Source organism: Equus przewalskii, chromosome 8, assembly GCF_037783145.1.
Source record: "Equus przewalskii isolate Varuska chromosome 8, EquPr2, whole genome shotgun sequence".
Classification (NCBI taxonomy): Eukaryota; Metazoa; Chordata; class Mammalia; order Perissodactyla; family Equidae; genus Equus; species Equus przewalskii.
This window is the reverse complement of record NC_091838.1, coordinates 52,963,283-52,985,197: the sequence shown is the minus strand read 5'-3', so window position 1 is coordinate 52,985,197 and position 21,915 is coordinate 52,963,283. Positions and strand designations below refer to the sequence as shown.

General features: G+C 37.3%; 1 protein-coding gene across 1 annotated transcript; it reads left to right on the top strand.

Annotated features, from left to right (window-relative positions):
• The first annotated feature begins 2,568 nt into the window (after positions 1-2,568).
• On the top strand, positions 2,569-12,258 carry ABRA (actin binding Rho activating protein). The gene is made up of 2 exons (XM_008531479.2): positions 2,569-3,310; positions 11,664-12,258. The coding sequence occupies exons 1-2, from the start codon at positions 2,643-2,645 to the stop codon at positions 12,139-12,141; spliced, it is 1,146 nt and encodes a 381-aa protein (XP_008529701.1). The 5' UTR covers positions 2,569-2,642; the 3' UTR covers positions 12,142-12,258.
• Positions 12,259-21,915: the final 9,657 nt, after the last annotated feature.

Here is a 21,915-nt window from a genome sequence, read left to right as displayed (position 1 = left end):
AGCTTTACAGCCTCTCCCATGTTGTCTACCATCATGCCTCACCCACCGTATACATTCCACAAGCTTGACTAAAGTAAATTTAATTCAGAAGCTCTTTTTCTCTCCATTAGTCTTTTCATGGCCACTTTTCTGAAACTAAACAAGGACTTATTAGTTTATGTAGAAAGGAATAAGGAAATTATTGTTTCTTATGAGCTTTGAACAAATGTAGGTTTCTAAAGTCTCCCTAGTAAGATTCTGTAGCTGGTTATGAGTTCCAAATGTATCATGCAGAGAAGTGTATAAACACAGCTCCCTCACCTCCTCAGTATTGTCCACATGGTCAAATAATAATGAATATTTTTTCAAAATACTTTCACATTTATAACAAATTTCTTAGATGGTAATTACTTCATTAAACAGGTCTGCGTCTTCACCTACAGTTTCTAATCTCGTGGTTTCATAGGAAACTCACCTTGTAAACTTCTACTTATGTCACTACATCTTTGTCTTTGAGGTTTTATTTTCATTTATTTTACACATTCTATTAAAGCAGAATACTGAACTCCTAAGAATCTAGATCTAGGCTGAAAAAGAAGATACAACATTTCTACAGTGATCAAAAGATGCACGGCAGGTGGCATACAGACCTTGCTTTAGGGAAGGATTGCCCAAAGAGGACACAAGGAGGAAAAGGATTTCATGTTCTCTGCTGGAGAAGTATGAATGAAGGACCACAGTTGCCATGGAAGCGACATCTCAGAAAGAATGACCAGGTTCTTTGAGGAGCTGCCTAGCTGCCTCTGTTTTCTGCCAAGACTATCTGCTGACAGCCCCAAGCCCCAGGCAGCTGGCTGCAATGCCTCTTAATATGTGAAAACTAATAACATTTGCTGTCTCCATTCCTTCTCTCTCTATCAGAAGTGAATGTGGAGCAGGTGTGGGCAAGGAAGCAGAAAAATCCCTTTGAAAGTTGTAAATTAGCCTGATCCCTGGCTAAGCCTATGGGCATCTCTGAGGAGCCCCATTTCTTCCCAAGGTATTCCAAGGGGAACAAGGGCAATCTGACAGGAACCAAACTGTCTGCAGTCTATATACATGCCAAGAAGGAATGCCAGAAGTTTCAAACTCAGATTTAAATCTTCGTTTGTAATAGTTTTCTTTCCTTGTGATCCTATTTCCTCTTAGTTAATCAAGAGAGAGTTTTATCTCTGCCTTATTGGACGTCAGTTAACATTATCAGATGCTGTTGAGCTCTGAAAACACATCTGACAGATTTCTAGATAGAATATTAAATCATCTCCAAAATTGTTTTAATCCTAGGAAGTAAATTACATGCATGATGAAAAACTGACATCAGCATATTTCTTTTTCAAAATAAATTTGTCTCACCATCAGAAGTAATTAACTCTGACACCTTTTTTATGCTCTTAGTAGTTTTCAATCAGTGTGGTTAACTGCATGTCAAGATGGGAGGAAAGGATACAGTAAAGGATGCAGTTTTGAAGTCTACAGAACTGTTGTCTGAAAAAAAAATTCTACTTGTCTTACTTTAAGAAATTAATCAGTGCTGACCCCTGAGCATTTTTATCTGGTTTAGTACACTTCATAGATGGTTCTTTTTCTGTCCAAATGACCTATCATTTCTGTCCTTTTTTAAAAATTATATTTTAGTCTTTGTTCTGAGAATTGCAAGAGTAGTTTTTCTGTATGAACCTAAAAGCCTGCTCGGGAAGGTTGTATAATTAAAAAGAAAATATCGGGAGGGAGTTGCTGCTCACAGAATTCACATATTTTGTCTTTAAATGGTCTTTTTTGACAAAATATTTGAAAAGATTGATTGCAATAATCTATGAAATTCAATGTGTGTGTAGGTCTTAATTTAAAGATTTTTAAAAATATTGGACGAAAATTTTGACTGTCTTGTATATTAACATGACTTGTCTATACAATAATTCAAACCTGGGACTAGAAAACCTAGCTTTTGTCTCCCCTCTTATCTGGTCCTTGATTTTCTCATGGGGAAAACGAAGGTTGAATGACGTGCCTTCTAAGCTCTACGCTGAATAGAGTTGAAGACAAAAGAAAAAGGCAACTTATAATCTTTGATAACTAGAATGACAATAGGCACAAGCCTTGAGACAGATCTGGATTTGAACCTCAGATGTTATTAACTATAGGAAGTTAGATTTCAATGAACTCAGCTATAAAACAGGACTAATCAAGAGCTATATTGAGGTCTGTTGAGGTTTAAATAAGAACGAGCCTATAATGTTCCTAGCACAATTTGTGCACATATTTTATGCTCCTATAAATGGTAGGACCATATTTTAAGGTCAAGAAAAACACAAGGCTGAGCACATGACCAGATCTAGTAATTTCCACTCTGGCACTTGCAGAAGAAAAAGGCTGAGCATATCACTGTCATTTATCAGCAGAGATGTCCCTCTGCTGTGATGAAACTGGAGCCATCGGGGTTTAAAAAAAGAACACTGTCAGGGGGAAGGCACAACATCTTGGCAAGAGATGCTTGACATAGTTTCCACCGTCACCAAACTCTCTTCCCACCCCACACCCTGCTTCTATTTAAATCCCAGGCACTCCACTGGTCCACACTGGTTTTAGCCAGTGCCCAGGCTGTCAGCAGAGAAGACAAAGGTAGCATGGCTCCGGGAGAAAAGGCAAGAGAGGAGGGGCCGGCCAAGAGTGCCCTCCGGAAGATGCGCACAGCCACTCTGGTTATCAACTTGGCCCGAGGTTGGCAGCAGTGGGCAAATGAGAACAGCACCAGGCAAGCCCAGGAGCCCACAGGCTGGCTGCCGGGAAAGACCCAGGATGAACCCCAACCTCCTAGACCAGTGATACACGCCACTCCCCACCAGCAAGCTCAGAGTGCCCCAAAATCTCTCTCCTCAAAGAAAGAGGAACAGGGAGATGGACACAGCTCAGAGGGAGCCACTGAAGTCTCTCCTATCAAAAGGAAAGAGGTGACCAAAACAGTTGTCAGCAAAGCTTATGAGCGAGGAGGGGATATGAGCCACCTCAGCCACAGATACGAGAATGATGGTGGCATGCCTGAACCTGGGCAGCCAGAGAATGACATTGACAGAATCCTCCACAGCCATGGCTCCCCGACGCGGAGGAGGAAATGTGCCAACCTGGTATCTGAGCTGACCAAAGGCTGGAAAGAGATGGAACAGGATGAGCCCAAGTGGAGGAGTGACAGCATAGACACAGAGGACAGCGGCTATGGAGGGGAGACTGACGAGAGGCCGGAGCAGGATGGAGAACAGGTGGCCACTGTCAGAATCAAACGCCTCTTGCCCTCCCAGTAAGTGAATGCAGGCTTCAGCTCCTTATACTGCTATTGAGCCCAACCAGCTCTGGGAACCCAGAGAGCGGGGAAGTACTACCAGGGTTACAGTGATAATCTCAGATGGGCAGGCGGTGAGGTCCTGTGGGGAAGGTATGATCCAGGGCTCAAAGGGAAGTGCCAAGCTCAGACATGGACCTTGGGGTCAAGAGCCAGCACTATTTTGTTTCTCCTTTGTGTTTTGAACTGAACGTTCAAGTTTTAGCCTCAACAAAGATGAAGACACCAGAGAGGGCTGTCTGCTTTGGGTAAATTTTTTCCAATCCATTCTATAATGAGTAACAAATTGGCTCATTTCTCTGCAGAGAAAAGTGCTTGCAGATAGACTGACTGGGGAAACCTTTTCCTGGTTCCGAATCAGTCTATGATATTACCGGGAGACACATGTACCCAAATAGCACCCATGGAACTCAGATCTCCGTGACCCTATAAACAGATGGGAGGCTGCTAACTTGAGAGCAGACTCTGAAGTCAGACAAACTCAAACTCAAATTCCAGTTCTGCCTCAACTGTAGTCAACAATATTGAATTATATATCTACTTGAAAGTTGCTAAGAGGGTAGATCTTAAATGTTCTCACCACACTCCCCCCCCCCCACACACACACACAAAACTGGTTATTTCTCTAAGCCTATTTCCTCCTTTATAAAATGATGGCCACATTAACCTTTTGGGACAGATTCTGTTGTATTGGGAGAAGTAAGTGAGATTAAGGCTGCCAAGCACTTAGAATAGTGCCTGCCAAATATGCTCAATATATTAAAGCCGTTACTATTCATATAGCTTTTATTATTATAGCAATCTTTCAAACTTTCAGAAGTTTGCCATGTTTGTAAACAGAGACAAAAATGATAATTAAAGCTAGGTAGTTGAAGTACCACAATCCTAAAACATTTAGATGTTAAATACAGACACACACACAAATACACACAGAAACTCAAGGTAATACATTTATTCAGACAAGAAACACATGCTTTATTTAAAGACAGTAATGCTACCTCTATGGAACAGAAAGTCAGGAGGGCTCACCCAACACCGCAGGGTATCAAAATATGGGAATATTCTCTGATGTGGCGAATGCTTATGACCCGCTCTGGGAACAGTAAGGTGTTTAGGCATGCTTTTGAAGTTTAATGAAACAATCGGAAAGTAAAGAACAAAATTGATTACATAATTTGACAGAGAGCTGTCTTACAGTTTGTGGCTTTAAAGGTGTTTTGAAAGAATTAGAACTGCTATATTATTGCCAGCTTCCAAAAAAATGAACAGGCAAACTTAGGTAATTATAACAATCACTCATTCCCTCATGCATTTAGTGTGCGCTGTGGGTATTTTACATGCTTCATCCTTTTAACTCTCATGATCCTATGAAATAAGAATGATCCCATTTTAAGGATGAGAGGACTGAAGCTCAAAGGGGAAGTTTACCGAGCGAGGTAGTGACAGAGCTGAGATGTCTCCACATGCAATGTTTTGAAACTAGACATTGTGCTCACTCTCATGTCATGCCTTAAGGATGTGTTCGGAGATCTGGATTTGTGCCCTACTTACATTAATATGTGAATTCATAGTCACAAATAACTATTCTATCAGAACATTGGGAACCATAGTGCAAATTCTGGCCTTGTAGATTTTGGGGTGTGCATGTGCGTGTGTGCTAGAAATGGAAAAACAGAACCCAGCAGAATAAAGACTGAGGATGGCACAATGAGCGTCTTCCTGTCAGCACATTTTGAGCACATCTCCTGTCAGGGAGATGACAACTGGGACCAATCTCCAATGCATGAACTCTTCTTCAGCACTTGTCTAAGCACTTTTCATGTTTATTCGTTTAATCCTCACAATCTTCTGATGGGGTGAGTATAATCATTACCCACATTTGATAGATGGGAGCATGAGACAAAGAAATATGAGGGAATTTGTATAAGATTGTACAGCCCATGGGATTTGAACCCAGGCATTCTGTTTCTAGACCACTACTCTAAACTGTCTCATCTGGAAGTGGGGACTCGCATACAGGACCCTTCTCACTATTGTTGAAACCAGGTGTATACCTGGACATCTTCTTAGTGTGATGGAGAGATACGTAGCTTTGAATGAAAGACAATTAGATTTGAATCATGGTTACTTTGGCAAATTCTAAGTCTCCTTGTCCTCATCTAAAACACAAATATGATAATTCATAGAGTTATTTTGATATTAATTATGTAAAGCAATGGACCCAGAAGAAGTACTTAATAGGTTGAACCTATTATCATGCAGGGGCCCAGCCCTGGTGACCTGGTGATCCCAACCCTTCAAGATGCTAGGAGCTTGGCTCTCAGAGTTGGCCAGGGGAAAGTGGGAATTACATCTCTTCTTTCCTCCTTGGCTCCTTTCCCTCAGTCTTAGAATATATAGGGTACCAGAACATTTTATGCAGCAATGGCAGCTCAGTGTCAGCGGTAATCCTAGCTGTGCTCTGGAAGCTTCAGCAGAAGCCTAATGAGACATTTTGCCTGACGGGACCCTCAAATGCTGCTTGAGAAATGAAGGTGTCATTATGGAGTATGCCTATAGAAAAAGGGTTGTCACTTATTTTTAATTCTAAACACCATTCTTTCCCCATGTCCACCAATATGGAGAAAATTATGTGTCATGAATATTTAGGTAGAAAAAAACAGTTTTCTTCATAGTTAAGCTGTTCTGTGGGTAACAGAAACAAATGAGTCAGGTTTGAGAAAAAGTAGAGATATTCTTTACCAAGAGTGGTTTTGCTAACTGGGGTTTCTCTATGAGAATGATTTGTATTTTATACTTTATTTTTAAAATATTTAGTCTTTTGATTGTGTAGCTATATGGCTTTTCAGTCCAGCTCCTTTAGACAAAGGAAACTGGATCCCTGCCCCATGCAGGAATGGTGAAATATTAATGTGCCAATCGCTCATTCATCCTCTCCTCCAAGTTCTAGTCAGTAACAATAACAGTATTTGAGCATGAGGGTGCCATATTATAAATAAGGGGACTGACATACAGAGACATTAAGAAACATATCCAAATCAGAGAGCTGGTAAGTGATGACGTTAGGAAGGCTGATACGAGAGCCTGTGTCATTAACCACTATGCCTGAGAGATTCTCTCAGTAGACAAGAGGCTCAAGGAATAAAATGGAGATCAAAGTGTCAGCTTAGTTAATGGAATCCTAATAATTCCTAAAGTCTAGGGTTTCGGTACAACTATACTGAGGACTTTGCTAGAAACAGAGGCAAAAGTATGGCTTTCTACTATGTGCTACCAATTCTAGAGCTTGGAACACTTCCCATGGACTCTGAGGACAGTTAGCAGCCTGCCAAGAGAATCACAGGCCTGCCTCTCAAACTTGGTTGATGACAGAACAGAGAGCAAAATAGTTGATCAGAGACGTTGACCCTGCCTTTTGAATGCCATCACCCTGCTTCTGATAAATATGACCCTGTGGATGTCATGCTCCCATTAATCAAATTGGCTACACTTCCCGTGGTAAAGGGCAAGCTGACCAATGCACAGAGAAGCAAAGTGTCCCTAGCACTTCCCCGAGAAGTTGGAAAGGGTGGCGGAAATTCTTTGCTTTACTAACAGAAATGTTACTGGGCAATGAAGAGAAACGCTCCCTCTCCAGGAGAGTCTGTGGGGTGATGCAACGAGAGCAGAGCTCCGCTTTCTTCACACACATCCAAGACTCAGTTCCCCCCTAGGCCTTAGGACATTTTGAAACCGATGTTCCAAATGAAGGCCATTTATCAGAGAAAATGTTTCCAGTGCCAACGAACTCAGTTAGGTTTGAAATCTACTTTTCAGAACTTTTATTTCCTGTGGGTTTTAATCATATTTAATAATTTAACCATCTAATTATTACCCCTAAATGATACAATTATGATACATTGGTTCACATATTCTCATCACATTGCTAAACAGCCCTGTTCAAGTAAGAAAGAAACACTCAAACTGACATCATTTTTAAAGCTGACAGATAAGAAATAAATTTCAGAATTTATTTCAGTGAATGAACCTAGACTTTCCAAGATAGAATGCTTATAACGTCTAGTAGAGTTATTTACCTTGCACATAACAGGACAAGGGAAATATTTGATTGACTATAGAAAATTTGTTTACTAATAAAGAAGACACTAAGAAGGCAAGTCTGGATTAAACATTACTAACCTAAAAAATTAGTGTGATGTCAGTCTTTGAATATTACTTTGCTTGCTATAAATGTATACAAGACTGTCTTTCTAAATAAAGCTCAATCTAAACTATTATTCACATTTTTACTTAAAAAAAATACCAGGATAAGCTAGTATGTTGATTCTTATATTTATTGCCTGAGAAGATACTCAGGGTACAAGACTTTCTAATTCTGATTTAAACCTGATGCTTTCAGACTTTTTAAAAGTTGAAAATACAAAAAACAATACAGAACATTTATAAGATAGAGAAAATTAAATAGTCATTAAGGTATACTTCCTCCTAGTACTTTTTTTAAAACCTTGTCTATTTTCTAATTCTTGCTTGTAGAACCAATTCCTTTCCTTTCCTTCTCTCCTAGTTTTGGGATTTATAATTTGACAATATAACAAATGGACATTAAGATTTAGAAAGTGCTTCTTTTAGAAGATAAATGTCCCTCTTCTTCATAGATTTATTACCTCACCAACCCCAACCATTATCCCAAATGACATAGAGTTTCAACACTCAGGGACTCTAAGTTCCTCATTAAAATTAGAAATACAACTATATCAAAGAAACAGAGACCCATATAACATGTAGTGTAAACAAATTACTTCTGGATGCTAATTTGAATATTTTCCTATCTTTTGCTTTTTCTGAATTATAAAATCAATAAAATGCCAACATGAGAGTATTCTGTAAAAAATGACAAAAATCATCTGTCATCTGGTACCAACATTATTTTCTTTCTTTCTTTTTTTTTGCTTTTTCTCCCCAAATCCCCCAGTATATAGTATTTTAGTTGTGGGTCCTTCCAGTTGTGGCATGTGGGATGCTGCCTCAGCATGGCCTGATGAGTGGTGCCATGTCCGTGCCCAGGATCTGAACCAGTGAAACCCTGGGCTGCCGAAGCAGAGCGCATGAACGTAACCAATTGGCCACAGAGCCGTCCCCCAACATAATTATTTTCATTTGTACACATGCTATTGATTTCTTCTGCACGGTGCATACACATTTTTTGTAGTTGGAGTTGTACCATAGCTCAAATTTGTATTGCTCTATTTTCATGAGTGTCTTTTAGTGGATATTTATTGGTTTTCATTAGTGAATATCCAGTAAGTGCCTAAAAGAGTGTCTGGCACACAGTAGGTGTCATAGATGATTTAATAAAGGATGGAAGGAATGTCAAAGTGCCCAGAAGCTCCTTGAAGGGAGACTGTTTTATGTTTAACACTAGAGGACAGAAGTACAGTTGGTGCTCAGGAGATAAAAAGTATGAGTTAATGAATCATGCTATTCTTTTCACCTTCTTCTGAGATATTTCAAGTCTCTTCTCCAGCAAGACGCCCCAGCCTCAAATGTATGAGCTTTGGGTCCTTCCGGGATAGCCTTGGACTTGTTATGGAAGACTATGCCTGCCATTGATTGCCATGGTTCCAAGGGGACAAGGTGTTTGCTCTCCTTTGATAATGAGATCAAGCAGTCCATACTCTGGGCAGCTGAACAGGGACAGTCTGTGGAGAGGCAGGTCACGACGAGGACCAGCAGAGCTGAGAGAAATCCATTCCACTTCAGTGCAGTGTAATTCCCAGCACTTTTCCATACGTATACGATTTCTTAAAGTTATAATAATTGTGAATACAGTTTTTGTACGCTGCTTTCTCCCAATTGACTTTGTCATACACTTTTGTCCATATGGCTCGGAAGAATAGTAGTGTAATATGTAGCAGCACGTTCTTGAATTCTGTTGTAACAGTGAAACAACGTAGCAAGTGTAGGACTTTTGGAAACATAAAGCATGGGAATTAATGAAAGTTCGCCATCTAGTGGATGTCACTATTCCGAAAACAATGCTAATAAAAGTATGTATGCCTCCCTATCCACATCTCTTAGTTTCCTGCATTTGGATAACCAGATTTCAGGAAGAGAGTTGGATAGTGAAGAACACCCACATCTGACCTGTTCCTAGGTTTCGAATAATGAATTGTGAGATTTGGTATAGGAAGAGCTTCTTAGTTCAGGCATGCTGCTCACATGAGCAATGTTAGCTGCTCTCCAGCTCTAATCCCAATGTTTCCAGACATGAGGCCACTGGTGTTGGGGAGACGGAAGAGTGGGCCACTTGTGAGGACAAGCAGTATAAATCTCTGACTTTTATATAGTCCAAGAGTTCATGTTTTACATGTGAAGGCAAAGAGACCTAGTGATGTTAGATATAAAATGACAGGGAAGTCTTTTAAAGACAAATTTTGCCCTTTTAAAAGTTAGGCCTGCATCTTCATGACATAATTGGTCTACACTTTCCAATGTTGTTGTTGTTTTGGTTTTTTTTTTGGTAAGGAAGATTGGCCCTGAGCTAACATTTGTTGCCAATCTTCCTCTTCTTGCTTAAGGAAGATTGTTGCTAACATTTGTGCCAATCTTCCTCTATTTTGTATGTGGGACGCTGCCACAGCATGGCTTGATGAGTGCTGTGGAGAACCCAAGGTGGCCGAAGTGGAGCATGTAATCTTAACCACTACACCACTGGGCTGGTCCCAGTTTTTTTTTTTTTTTTAACAAGAAAATTCATTTCAAACTGCAAGAACAAACACATACATTTGAAACATAGCTTATCCATTTAGGAGACACTGTACCTGCACGCTGAGCAGCAGCATTGCACAATGGAAAGAGCATTGATGTTAGCCTCAGATAGTCTGTGCTTGAATCCTGCCTCTGCCACTAGATTAGGGCAGCATTTCATGGTGGTTTTACACAGGCTCTGGAACTAGCTCAACTTTGGTTCAAATCCCAGCTCTACCACTGAACAGTTTTGTGACTTTAAGCAAGTTACTTAACCCCTCTGGCTTCAGTTTCACTTGTGAAGTGAGAATAGTAGTACCTCTCTCACAGAATGGTTGTGGGAATATTAACAAAAAGTACATAAAGGAATGCCAGCACATAGTGTTCAATAAATGTTACCATTGCTAGCTTACTAGTTAGCAATGTTATTAGTTATCAAATGTTTCTAAATGTTACTAGTCTTCTACCTATACAAGTTGGTATTTCTTTTGTGGTACAGCATTGATACTAGTGTAGATATGCTCTCATTAAAAATCCACATACAGGGGCTGGCCTGGTGGCGTAGGGGTTAAGTGCACACATTCTGCTGCAGCCCAGGGTTCACCAGTTCGGATCCTGGGTGTGGACACGGCACCACTTGGCACGCCATGCTGTGGTAGGCGTCCCACATATAAAGTAGAGGAAGATGGGCACGGATGTTAGCTCAGGGCCAGTCTTCCTCAGGAAAAAGAGGAGGATTGGTGACAGATGTTAGCTCAGGGCTAATCTTCCTCAAAAAAATCCAAAAACCCACATATAAAAATCTATACACGAGTAAATATTACAATGTGCTGGAATAAGCCTTATTTGGGGGAAATAACTGAAGTCCTATATAAAGTAGATTCTCTTAATATAATCATATGATTCCAGTTCTGAAATGTTATTAACATGCAACTTTAAGATACACATATTTGCATTATGTTCATGTAATGAAGCTTTTTTCTTGAAACAGAGTTTAATATTATTTTATGGTTCTTAAAACATTACTGTTATTCACAGAGAAAATAACGTAGGAGAACACACGCCAAACTAAGAACAATGGTGGGACTGTGTAGGATTTTTCTTCTTTCATTTCTAATTCTTTTTTTTAATTAAAAAAACTTCATTTATTTATTTATTTATTTATTTATTTATTTTTGAGGAAGACTGGCCCTGAGCTAACATCTGCTGCCAATCCTCCTCTTTTTGCTGAGGAAGACTGTCCCTGAGCTAACATCCATGCCCATCGTCCTCTATTTTATATGTGGGACACCTGCCACAGCATGGCTTGCCAAGTGGTGCATAGGTCTGCACACGGGATCCAAACCAGTGAATCCTGGGCCGGCGAGGCAGAACATGTGATCTTAACTGCTGCGCCACCGGGCCAGCCCTTCCTTTCTAATTTTTTGTATTGTGTTTATATTTCTCTTATAATGAAAAAGTTATCAACACATTAAGATGCAAATGTGCAGGAAGTACAGAGAGAAAGCAACACTTGGGTTTTAAAACATCACTGTCTTTATTCTTCACCCTCTCTCTCCTTTAGGGCAAACAGATTTATAGAGAAACTCAGCTGCAAGGCTCAGTGGAAATACAGCCCAGTGAACAACCTGAAAGGGAGATGGCAACAGTGGGCTGATGAACACATCCAGTCCCAGAAGCTCAATCCTTTCAGTGAAGAATTTGATTATCAGCTGGCCATGTCCACCCGCCTACACAAAGGAGATGAAGGCTATGGCCGTCCCAAGGAGGGAACCAAAACCGCTGAAAGGGCCAAGCGGGCCGAGGAGCACATCTATCGAGAAATTATGGACATGTGCTTCATTATCCGCACCATGGCTCCCCACAGACGAGACGGCAAGATCCAGGTTACTTTTGGAGATCTCTTTGACAGATATGTTCGTATTTCAGATAAAGTAGTAGGCATTCTCATGCGTGCCAGGAAACACGGACTGGTGGACTTCGAAGGAGAGATGCTCTGGCAAGGCCGAGATGACCATGTTGTGATTACTCTACTCAAGTGAGCCTTCAACAACAAAAGCCAGACCTGACCCACTATTGTCTTAATGCAAAATGCTAATGTAGTAAAAATTAAAATGCAAACTTCTCTGTAATAAGTTAATAAATTTTTACATAAATGACTTTTTGACATTCTATTTCTGAGGAAGTTTGAAGATTTTGAGAAAGCACACACAAAACATTTCAGAAAGCACAGAGAGTGCTATTAGTATACAATAATAGTATAAATATTTGAGATTCCACTTACTCTTTTAGGCAAAAAAAATTGGCTATTCATTGCAGGAATTACTACAGATCTTTAATTAAACAACTATTACATCTAAGAAGAATGCTGACTTTAGGTAAATATCAGCAGAACAGAACATATAATGATGTGTCATTTTTTAGAAGAAAAAAGAATTCCATTAAGTTTGGCAAAACTAAACTTAAAATTTTCTAAGAAGCTTGACTTTGTGCATTTATTTTTATCACAGCATCACTTAGAAAATAGGCACATAAATGAAAAGTTGTTTTCAAGTAAGATGTTGAAATTGCTGAAATTTCTCTGTGGGCTTGGAATTTAATAGGTTTCCAACAGGAGTTAGCTGTTCTTCTGTGTGATCTGTGCAAATCACATCAAAACAGACATCACCGGTGGTGTCAGAGGCAACACAGGAGGCGGTTATGTTCACCTCACTATGAAAGTAGAAGAGGGGTGAGAGATTCAGATTTACCTGCCTTTGTAGGACTTCTTGGAGAAGTCTGTTTTTTTCTCAAAACCTTAATGAGTCATGCTCTTTACATGTATGTCACTATACAATGAAGTAGAAATACAGAAAATTCTATGTTGAAATACAGAAATTCTATGTTTGGTGTAGAAGAATCTGACAGAATCATTGGTAAATTTGAATCACATGTGAGACTTTTATTTTCTTCATGCTCTAACAAACTTTATAAAATATCTGAAAGTCAGCAATAATAAAACAGCAATATTAGTCCTGCTAATTTGAAAAAAGTATACAGTTTAATACAATGAAGAAAAATTTCTTTGATGCTAATCTGTCATTTTTTCTCTTAATGTGCCCTATATAATTCTAAAAACAAACTGAATAGAACGTGAGATTATAATTCTTGCTGAATTCAATGAAAGGTACTAAATGAGATTATAGCCCTTTGGTGTTAAATACAGAAATTAATGTCAAATTATGATACCTCTAAATAATAGACACCCATAATTAGGTATTAGGTTGAATATAAAATATGGATTAGTATAGGAATTTTCTGTTTTCATGTATGATTCTCTTTCAAACTGAAAGTTCCCATATCTTCTTAAAGAAGAAAGTTTGTACATTTTTGTTTCCATAATAGACTTATTAAATTACAAGTTAGTGACCGATATTTTTAAGTAGAATTTCATATAAGATGTATACTTCTATCAGGACAGTGAGACCTATGTCAAAATTTAAAGACGTAGCACAAGAATAAAAGATATTTTCTTATGTTTTCTGTTCCCGTTTTTCTACTATTATTTTTAGGTTATATCCACAATACCACTTTCTTGTGTTTGAAATTCAACAAAATTACAGAATGAAATTTGGGTTACTTCCAGTGTCAGTAAAATATTTAGACCACAGCTTCAAAAGAGTTGTCTCATATTCAACTCTGGACAGTGACAGTTTATGCAGGCACTGATGCAGATTATTCAAAGTTCAATTTGTGTGAATTTGAGGATGGAGTTCAATAGCCTTCTCAGAGAGATTACATTAACAGATACTCTTCTGAATTAGGAGTGGCTGTAAAATCAGAAAGCTAGTTTCCCTGGAAGAAAATGACTGCTATGTGACAGATTTTTATTGTAAGAACTCCACGATAGGAAAATCCATAGTTGACCAACAGGGCTTTTAAACAAAAAGCATAAGTAGACCTCAGGTGGCAAACAAGATAATGAAAGTCCTCACAGATATTTTTATAGTCACCCAAATACAGGAGTCTCCCCTTAGCCACAGGTGCTTTTGCTTTCTGTGGTTTCAGTTACCTGTGGTCAACTGTGGTCCAAAAATATTAAATGGAAAATTCCAGAAATAAACAATTCATAAGTTTTTAATTGCACACCATTCTGAGTAGTGTGATGAAATCTTGCGCTATCCTGCTCTGTCCCGCCCGGGATGTGAATCTTCCCTTTGTCCGGCATAAGCACACTCTATATGCTACGTGCCCATTAGTCACTTCGTAGCCGTCTTGGTTATCATATCAAAAGTCATGGTATCCTAGTGCTTGTGTTCAAGTAACCCTTATTTTACTTAATAATGGCCCCATAGTGCAAGAGCAGTGATACTGGCAATTTAGATAGTGCCAAAGAGAAGCCGTAACATGCTTCCTTTAAGTGAAAAGATTACAGTTCTTGACTTCATAAAGACAAAAAACTGTATACTGAGGTTGCTAAGTTCTATTACAGTATATTGCTATAATTGTTCAATTTTCATATTAGTTATTGGTGTTAATTTCTTACTGGGCCTAAGTTACAATTTAAAGTTTATCATAGGTATGTATGTACAGGAAAAAACAGAGTATATATAGTGTTTGGTACTCTTCATGGTTTCAGGCATCCACCTAGGGTCTTGGGATGTATTCCCCACAGATAAGTGGGGACCACCATAATATATGAAATAATTATACATGAAATAAATATACTATCAATAGCATTTTGCCACTGGTAAATGTAAATTCCCAATAATGGGTAGTGTACAGTTGGTTTCCAAATCTTTAGGATTTTCCCATTCCAAACTTTCAACAAGATGTTTAAAGAATTTTGAGTTGTTGACATGTATTGTTTACCCCTTCTGTCTGCACCTCCAAATGTTTGATGCCTTTCAACTTTTATAACCTGAAGTTTATGATTTCCTGATTCCCAAGTTCACCTTCTCATCACTCTGCCAACTTATACCAACAGGGGGAAGTTCTGTGCTCTGGTTTTCTTTCTTCCCACACTACATTAGAAAATGAGGCTGTACCTACATTCTAAGTTTGCCTTCTGATTTTTTCTTTCCTTTCCCAAACTTAAGTTCCTTCTTTTTTTTAATATTACCAACAGGTTATCAGGTACTGTTTCTCACGCTATGGAAATAATTCTGCGTAAACTAGAATTTTGTGTCAATGGGAACGTGTGCTTAGGGAAGAATTGCTCTACTTTATCAAGTCACTCTGCCCAAAGAAGAAGAGCAGGAGACCATGTGGCACATGCTAAAGTGGTCTCAATGCAGATGTCTCCTTAAGATTCCTAGAATATTTAGTTTTATGCCCAGTACCTAAGATATTTCTTTGTACACAGTAAGGACACGGTTAACGTCTGTTGAATTATTTAACTTACAAACGCACTGGGTGACCTAACCTCTTAGCCTAGAGGTTTTAGAATGCTGTGGTTTACTCACTATTATCCAAACAAGGATTATCTGATGACACTGTGTGTCCAGATCTTGGGGGCGTGCTCATATCTAACAAAATTACATTGCATTTATTTTTAGACCAAGAAATTCCACTCCTAAAATTTTCCTTGAAGATACAACTCAAACAATATGAAAATACATATGCATAATGCATTGTGTATTATTTTTAATTGCAAAATACTGCAAATCTAATACAAATAGAAAGATGGTTGAATAAAGTATGGTACATCCACAAAACGGATGCAGCTCCAAAAAAAATGACAACAAAGGATTTAGAATATTACATAAACTTAGTTGATAATACAACAGCAGTTTGAGAGGATTGACTTCAATTTTGAAAGAAATTCTACTGTGGGTAAAATGCTATCAAACATTGCATGCTGCAGAGAAATCGTTCATGAAAGGAAGGGTCAATCTATGCAGCAAAGTTCATTGTTGTCTTATTTTAAGAAATTGCTGGAGCCACCCCAGTCTTCAGCAACCACCACCCTGATCAGTCAGCAGCCATCACACTGAGGCAAGACCCTCCACCAGCAAAAAGATTATGACTCGCTGAAGGCCAGATGATGGTTAGTATGTTTTAGCAATAAAGTATTTTTTAAATTAAGGTATGTACATTGTTTCTTTAGATATAATGCTATCGCACACAATATACTACAGTATAGTGTAAACATAACTTTTATATGCACTGGAAAACCAAAAATTTGTGTGACTTGCTTTATTGTGATATTTGCTTTATGGTGGTAGTCTGGAACTGAACTTGCACTATATCTGAGGTGTGTCTGTACAGATAAGTCTGAAAAATCTTGTACTAGAAGTATTCAAGGAAATGGAAAAATGCACAGAAGTCAGCTTGACAGGGTTCCCACTGTTTAAATCTAGATAGAGAGATGGATTATATAACACTTTGAATTAAAAAAAAGAAACCATCAATCCATAGTGATAATACATATTCTTAACTCCTGGAGAAAAGAAATCTCTTCCTTATGGTAAATGCCAAGTAATAAATGTGCTGGGAACAAAAGAGTTAGAAAAAATCACCAACTTAGTGACTCAGGCAACAATCCTCAGTGAATACCAAAAACATTGTGAAAAATTGGCGAATGTAATATGTATGGTATCAAAGTATCTCCCTACACATTCCTTATTAAGTACAAAGGGAAAAATGACAGCAGCGGAGAAACATACTGGACACGATCTTAACCAACTAATCAAAGCTAACAGCACCAATAAGAGGACAAATATACATTATGTGCATCCTAATACGATGCAGAGGACTCAGCATCACTTCTGTGGTTTTCCTGCCCGAAATGCATAACCTAAATTTAAATATAGGAAAAATTGAGACAATTCCACATTGAAGGACATTCTGCAATCCTGAACTCTTCAAACTGTTGTAAAACACAAAGAATGACGAATGAACTCTTCTAGGTTAAAGGAGATCCAAAAGCACAACTAAATGCAAAGCAGGATCCTGGACTGGATCACGGATCAGGAAAAATAATGCTTTAAAAAGTATATTATTTCTGCACTGTATGTTCTTGGCTCCTTTGTTGAAGATTAGCTGTGTGTGGTTTTATTTCTGGGGTTTCAATTCTGTTCTGTTGATCTGTGTGTCTGTTTTTCTGCCAGTACCACACTGCTTTGATTACTATAGCCTTGTAGTGTACTTTGAAGTCAGGGACTGTGATATTTCTAGCTTTGTTCTTTTTTCTCAGGATTGCTTTGGCTATTCGGAGTCTTTTGTTGCTTCACATAAATTTTAGGATTCTTTGTTCTACTTCTGTGGAGAATGTCATTGGGATTCTGATTGGGATTACATTGAATCTGTAGATTGCTTTCGGTAATATGGACATTTTAACCATGCTTATTTTTCCAATCCAAGAGCATGGACTATCTTTACATTTCTTTACGTCTGCTTTGACTTCTTTCAATATCATCTTATAGTTTTCAGTGTATAGGTCTTTCACCTCCTTGGTTAAATTTATTCCAGATATTTTATTGTTGTGATTGTAAATGGTATTGCATTCTTGACTTCTCTTTCTGCTAGTTCATTATTAGTGTATAGAAATGCAATTGATTTTTGTATGTTGATTTTGTACGCTGCAACTTTGCTGTAGTTGATTATTTTTAATAGTTTTCTGGTGGATTCTTTAGGTTTTTCTATATACAGAATCATGTCATCTGCAAACAGTGAGAGTTTTACTTCTTCCTTTCCAATTTGGATCCCTTTTATTTCCTTTTCTTGCCTGACTGCTCTGGCCAAAACTTCCAGTACTATGTTGAAAGGAAAGTCTCTTCAATAAAAAAAGAGAAAAACTGGACAGCCACGTGCAAAAGAATTAAAGTAGACCATTATCTTACATAATACACAAAAATTAACTCAAAATGCATTAAAGGCTTGAATGTAAGACCTGAAACCATAAGACTCCTAGAAGACATTGACCTCAGCAGTACCTTTTTGAATACCATGTCTACTCAGGCAGTGGAAACAAAAGGAAAAATATACAAATGGGACTATATTGGACTAAAAAGCTCTGCAAGGCAAAGGGAACTACAATGAGATATCACCTTAAACCTGTCAGAATGGCTATAATTATCAAGACAAAAAATAACAAATGTTGGAGAAGATGTGGAGAAAAGGGAACTCTAATACACTACTGGTGGGAATGCAAACTGGTGCAGGCACTATGGAAAACAGTACGAAGATTTCTCAAAAAATTAAAAATAGAAATACTATATGATCCAGCTATCCCACTATTGGGTATTATCCAAAGAACATGAAATCAACAATTCAGAGATTCTGCATCCCTATGTTCATTGAAGCATTATTCATAATAGCCAAAGTGTGGAAGCAATCCAGGTGTCCATCAACGGATGAATGGATAAAGATGTGGTATATATACACAATGGAATACTATTCAGCCATTAAAAAAAGACAAAATTGTGCCATTTGCAACAGTATGGAGGGAGCTTGAGGGTATTATACTAAGTGAAATAAGCCCAACAGAGAAAGACAAAAAATTTCACTCATATATGGAAGATAAATAAGCATATGGATAAGGAGAACAGACTAGTGGTTACCAGAGAGGAATGGGGTGGAGGGAGGGCAAAAGGGGTAAAGGGGCACATATATATGTTGATGGGGAAAAACTAGACTACTGGTGATGAACATGATACAGTCTATACAGAAACTGTATATAATAATGTGCACCTGAAATTTACACAATGTTATAAGACAACATGACCTCAATGATTTTTTTTATAAAAGGGTATTTTTAGCACTACTGGTGAGATTTGAAAATGGATTGCATATTAAATCATATTATTGTATTATGTTACGTTTCCTGAATTTGATTATTGTACTGTGATCATATAAAAGGATATCCTTGTTCTTAAGAGATGCATGCCAATTTGTAAAATTTAACAGAATTATATTCAGTAAAATAAAGGTGAATGAGTGAGTGTGCGGGGAGGAGGAGCTGGTGGGGAGAGGAGAATGAAAGTCAACAGTTCTGTAAACAGTCTAGTACCTATCTCTTGGTAAACAAATGTACACATTGCTGTTGGGTATATACCAAGGAGTTAAATTTGCTGGCCAAAGGCTTAGCTTTAGTAGATGCTGCCAAAAAAGCTTTCCAAAGTTATTCCACTTACATTCCCTTTTAAAATAACTTTTATTGACTTAATACTGTTAGAAATTGCCAGTCTTCTGCCTGTTCTTCTGTTGAACTTCGATTTATAGTTATGTGACCTTCATTAGAGACCTTCATTAGACCTGTGTATTACAAACCCCCCCCCCCATTCTGTTGCTTGCCTTTTCACTTTTAATGATATCTTCTCATAAAAAGCTCTTAAAATTTTAATGTAGTATAATTTATCATTTTTTTCTTTATAGTCTTTTTGTGTTCCATTTAAGAAAGGAATGCATATCCCAAGGTCATGAAGATATTCCATATTTTTAAAATGAATAGCTTTATTGTTTTACCTTTCACATTTGGATCTGTAATTATTTTTTGTATGTGGTGTGAGAAGTCAAGATTTTTTGTTCCATACATTCATCCAATTAATCCAGCCCCATTTATTGAAAAGATCACCCTCTCCACTGAGTAGCACTGCCATCTTTTCAAAAAATCAGTTCGTTTCTGGACTCTTGACTTTGATCCATTCCTTTGTATATCCTTTGACCAATACCACATTGTCTTTCTTAGTCAGCTTTTTAAAAAATCATTACATCTGGTATTTAAGGGCACAGCCTCATTCTTCAATGTTGCCCTAGGTATTCTTTGCCTTTACATTTCCATATAAATTATAGAATCAGCTTAATTTCCACAAAAATAAACCTGGCTGAGATTTTCACTGCCAATAGAGACTGATTTTAGAGAACTGACATGTTTCAATATTGTTTTCCAATCATGAACATGGTATATCCTTCCTACTTAGGTCTTTTTCTTTTTGTTGTAAATCTGATATTTTCAATGGTATTACAAATGGTAATATTTTAAGCTTCATTTTCTAATTGTTGGTTGTACATAAAATTGAAAAGTTTTTTTTTTATATTGAACTTGTATTTAGTGACCTTGCTAAATCAACTAACTCTAACAGTTAGATCATTTTGTAATTTTCTACGTTCACAATCATATCATACACAAATGACACTTAATGTTCTCCCATCCCAATCCTTATGATTTTCTTTTTCTTGCTTTATTGCAGTGGTTGGAACTACCAGAACAAGGCTGAATAAAAATGATAAGAGCAGTTATCATTGTCAGGTTTCCTATCTCTGGGAGAAAACTTGCAATAATTTTCCAGTAAAGATGATGCTTCCTGTACATTTTTCAAGAATAATTTTTGTCAGAATAAGGAAGATTCCTTCCTTCCTAGTTTGCTAAGAGTTTTAATCATAAACAGGCATTGAAATTAAATGCTTCTTTTGCTTCTATAGAGATGATCATGAAATTTTTCCTTTTTTCTGTAAGTGTGGTAAATGGCATCAATTTAAAAATGTTTACTCTTTCCTGAAATAAATCCTATTTGGTTATATTACTCTTTTATATATTGCTGAATTTGATTTGTGATTATTTTAGGTAGAAATTTTGTATCTATGTTCATATGAGACTGTTCTGTAATTTTATTTTTTGTAAAGATTTCGTATCAAGGTCATGCTAGCCTCAAAAAGTAGTATCAGAAGTTTTCCCTTTTCTCAGTACCCTGGAAGAGTTCATCTAAGACTGATACTTTCTTCCTTAAAAAATTTTTAAAAATTAAGTTTTTAAATTTTACTTAAAAAAATTAGTCAGTGGAACCATAAGAGCCTGAGATTCTTGTCGGAAGCTTTTTTTTTTTTTTTTTTTAATTAACAGATTCAATTTCTGCAACAAAAAAATTATCTATTTTCTTGAGTCAGGTTTAATAAATTTTGTCTTCCAAAACGTTTTTTTACATTTAACTTACATTGTCAAGTTTATTGATGCAAGTTCTTCCAATATCCCATCTCTAAGGTCTACAGGCTCTGTATGATGTCTACTTTTACATTCTTAACAATGGTAATTTGACTTTATTTTTCTTGATCTCACTAGAGGTTTACAATTTTATTATTCTCAGATTTTCTGTTTGGTATACTTTTAAATTTTATTGATTTTTCTTTATTTTGTCCTGCCTTCTGTTTTCATTAAGTTTAATTTACTGTTCTTCTTCTACTTCTTGAGATGGAAGCTTAGAGCCTTTTCTTCTTCCTGTCACTTAATAATACTATACCCCCAAAATTTATGTCAAAAATCCTCTCTTTTTAATCAGTCTATAATCTCAAAGGGCATTTCATTCATAGGTTATGGCTTCAATATCTAACTGTATGCTGCTGATTTAAAAATCTTTTTATCAGAAGAGAATATTAAATGCCCCCCACAACAATCTATTCTCCAATTTCTCACATCATACTATAATAAGGTCCATAACTAACTTAATTTCTCCATCTGCTACTTGTTTCTCTCTTTGTACATCATGCATCTTGATGAATAATACGCTCAGTTCCTACGTATCCTTAACTGAGAGCTATCCTTAACTCTTTCTGACATCCAGTTAATAATCAAGCTCTGTTATTCCTAATTCCTAAATCTCTTTTAAATCCATGCCTCCTTCCTATCACCATTGCTGCTCCTCTTATTCAGGCCTCAGCATTTTTTTGCTGGACTTTACAAAAGACTTATTGATCTCCTTGTCTCTAGTTTTTCTCTCTACCAATCTATTTTTCACAGATATCTTCCTAAAGTGCATATGTGATCATGACATTCCTCCACTCAAGTTTTCTTAATTGCTCCTAAGAGATAAAACAAATCTAAATTTCTTGGCATTGCATAC

What these genes read in the sequence shown, in the direction of transcription:
- ABRA (XM_008531479.2), top strand. Translation starts at nt 2,643, where the DNA reads ATGGCTCCGGGAGAAAAGGCAAGAGAGGAGGGGCCGGCCAAGAGTGCC. An exon ending in AAACGCCTCTTGCCCTCCCA is followed by an intron (nt 3,311 to 11,663) that starts GTAAGTGAATGC and finishes TCTCTCCTTTAG; the next exon opens with GGCAAACAGATTTATAGAGA.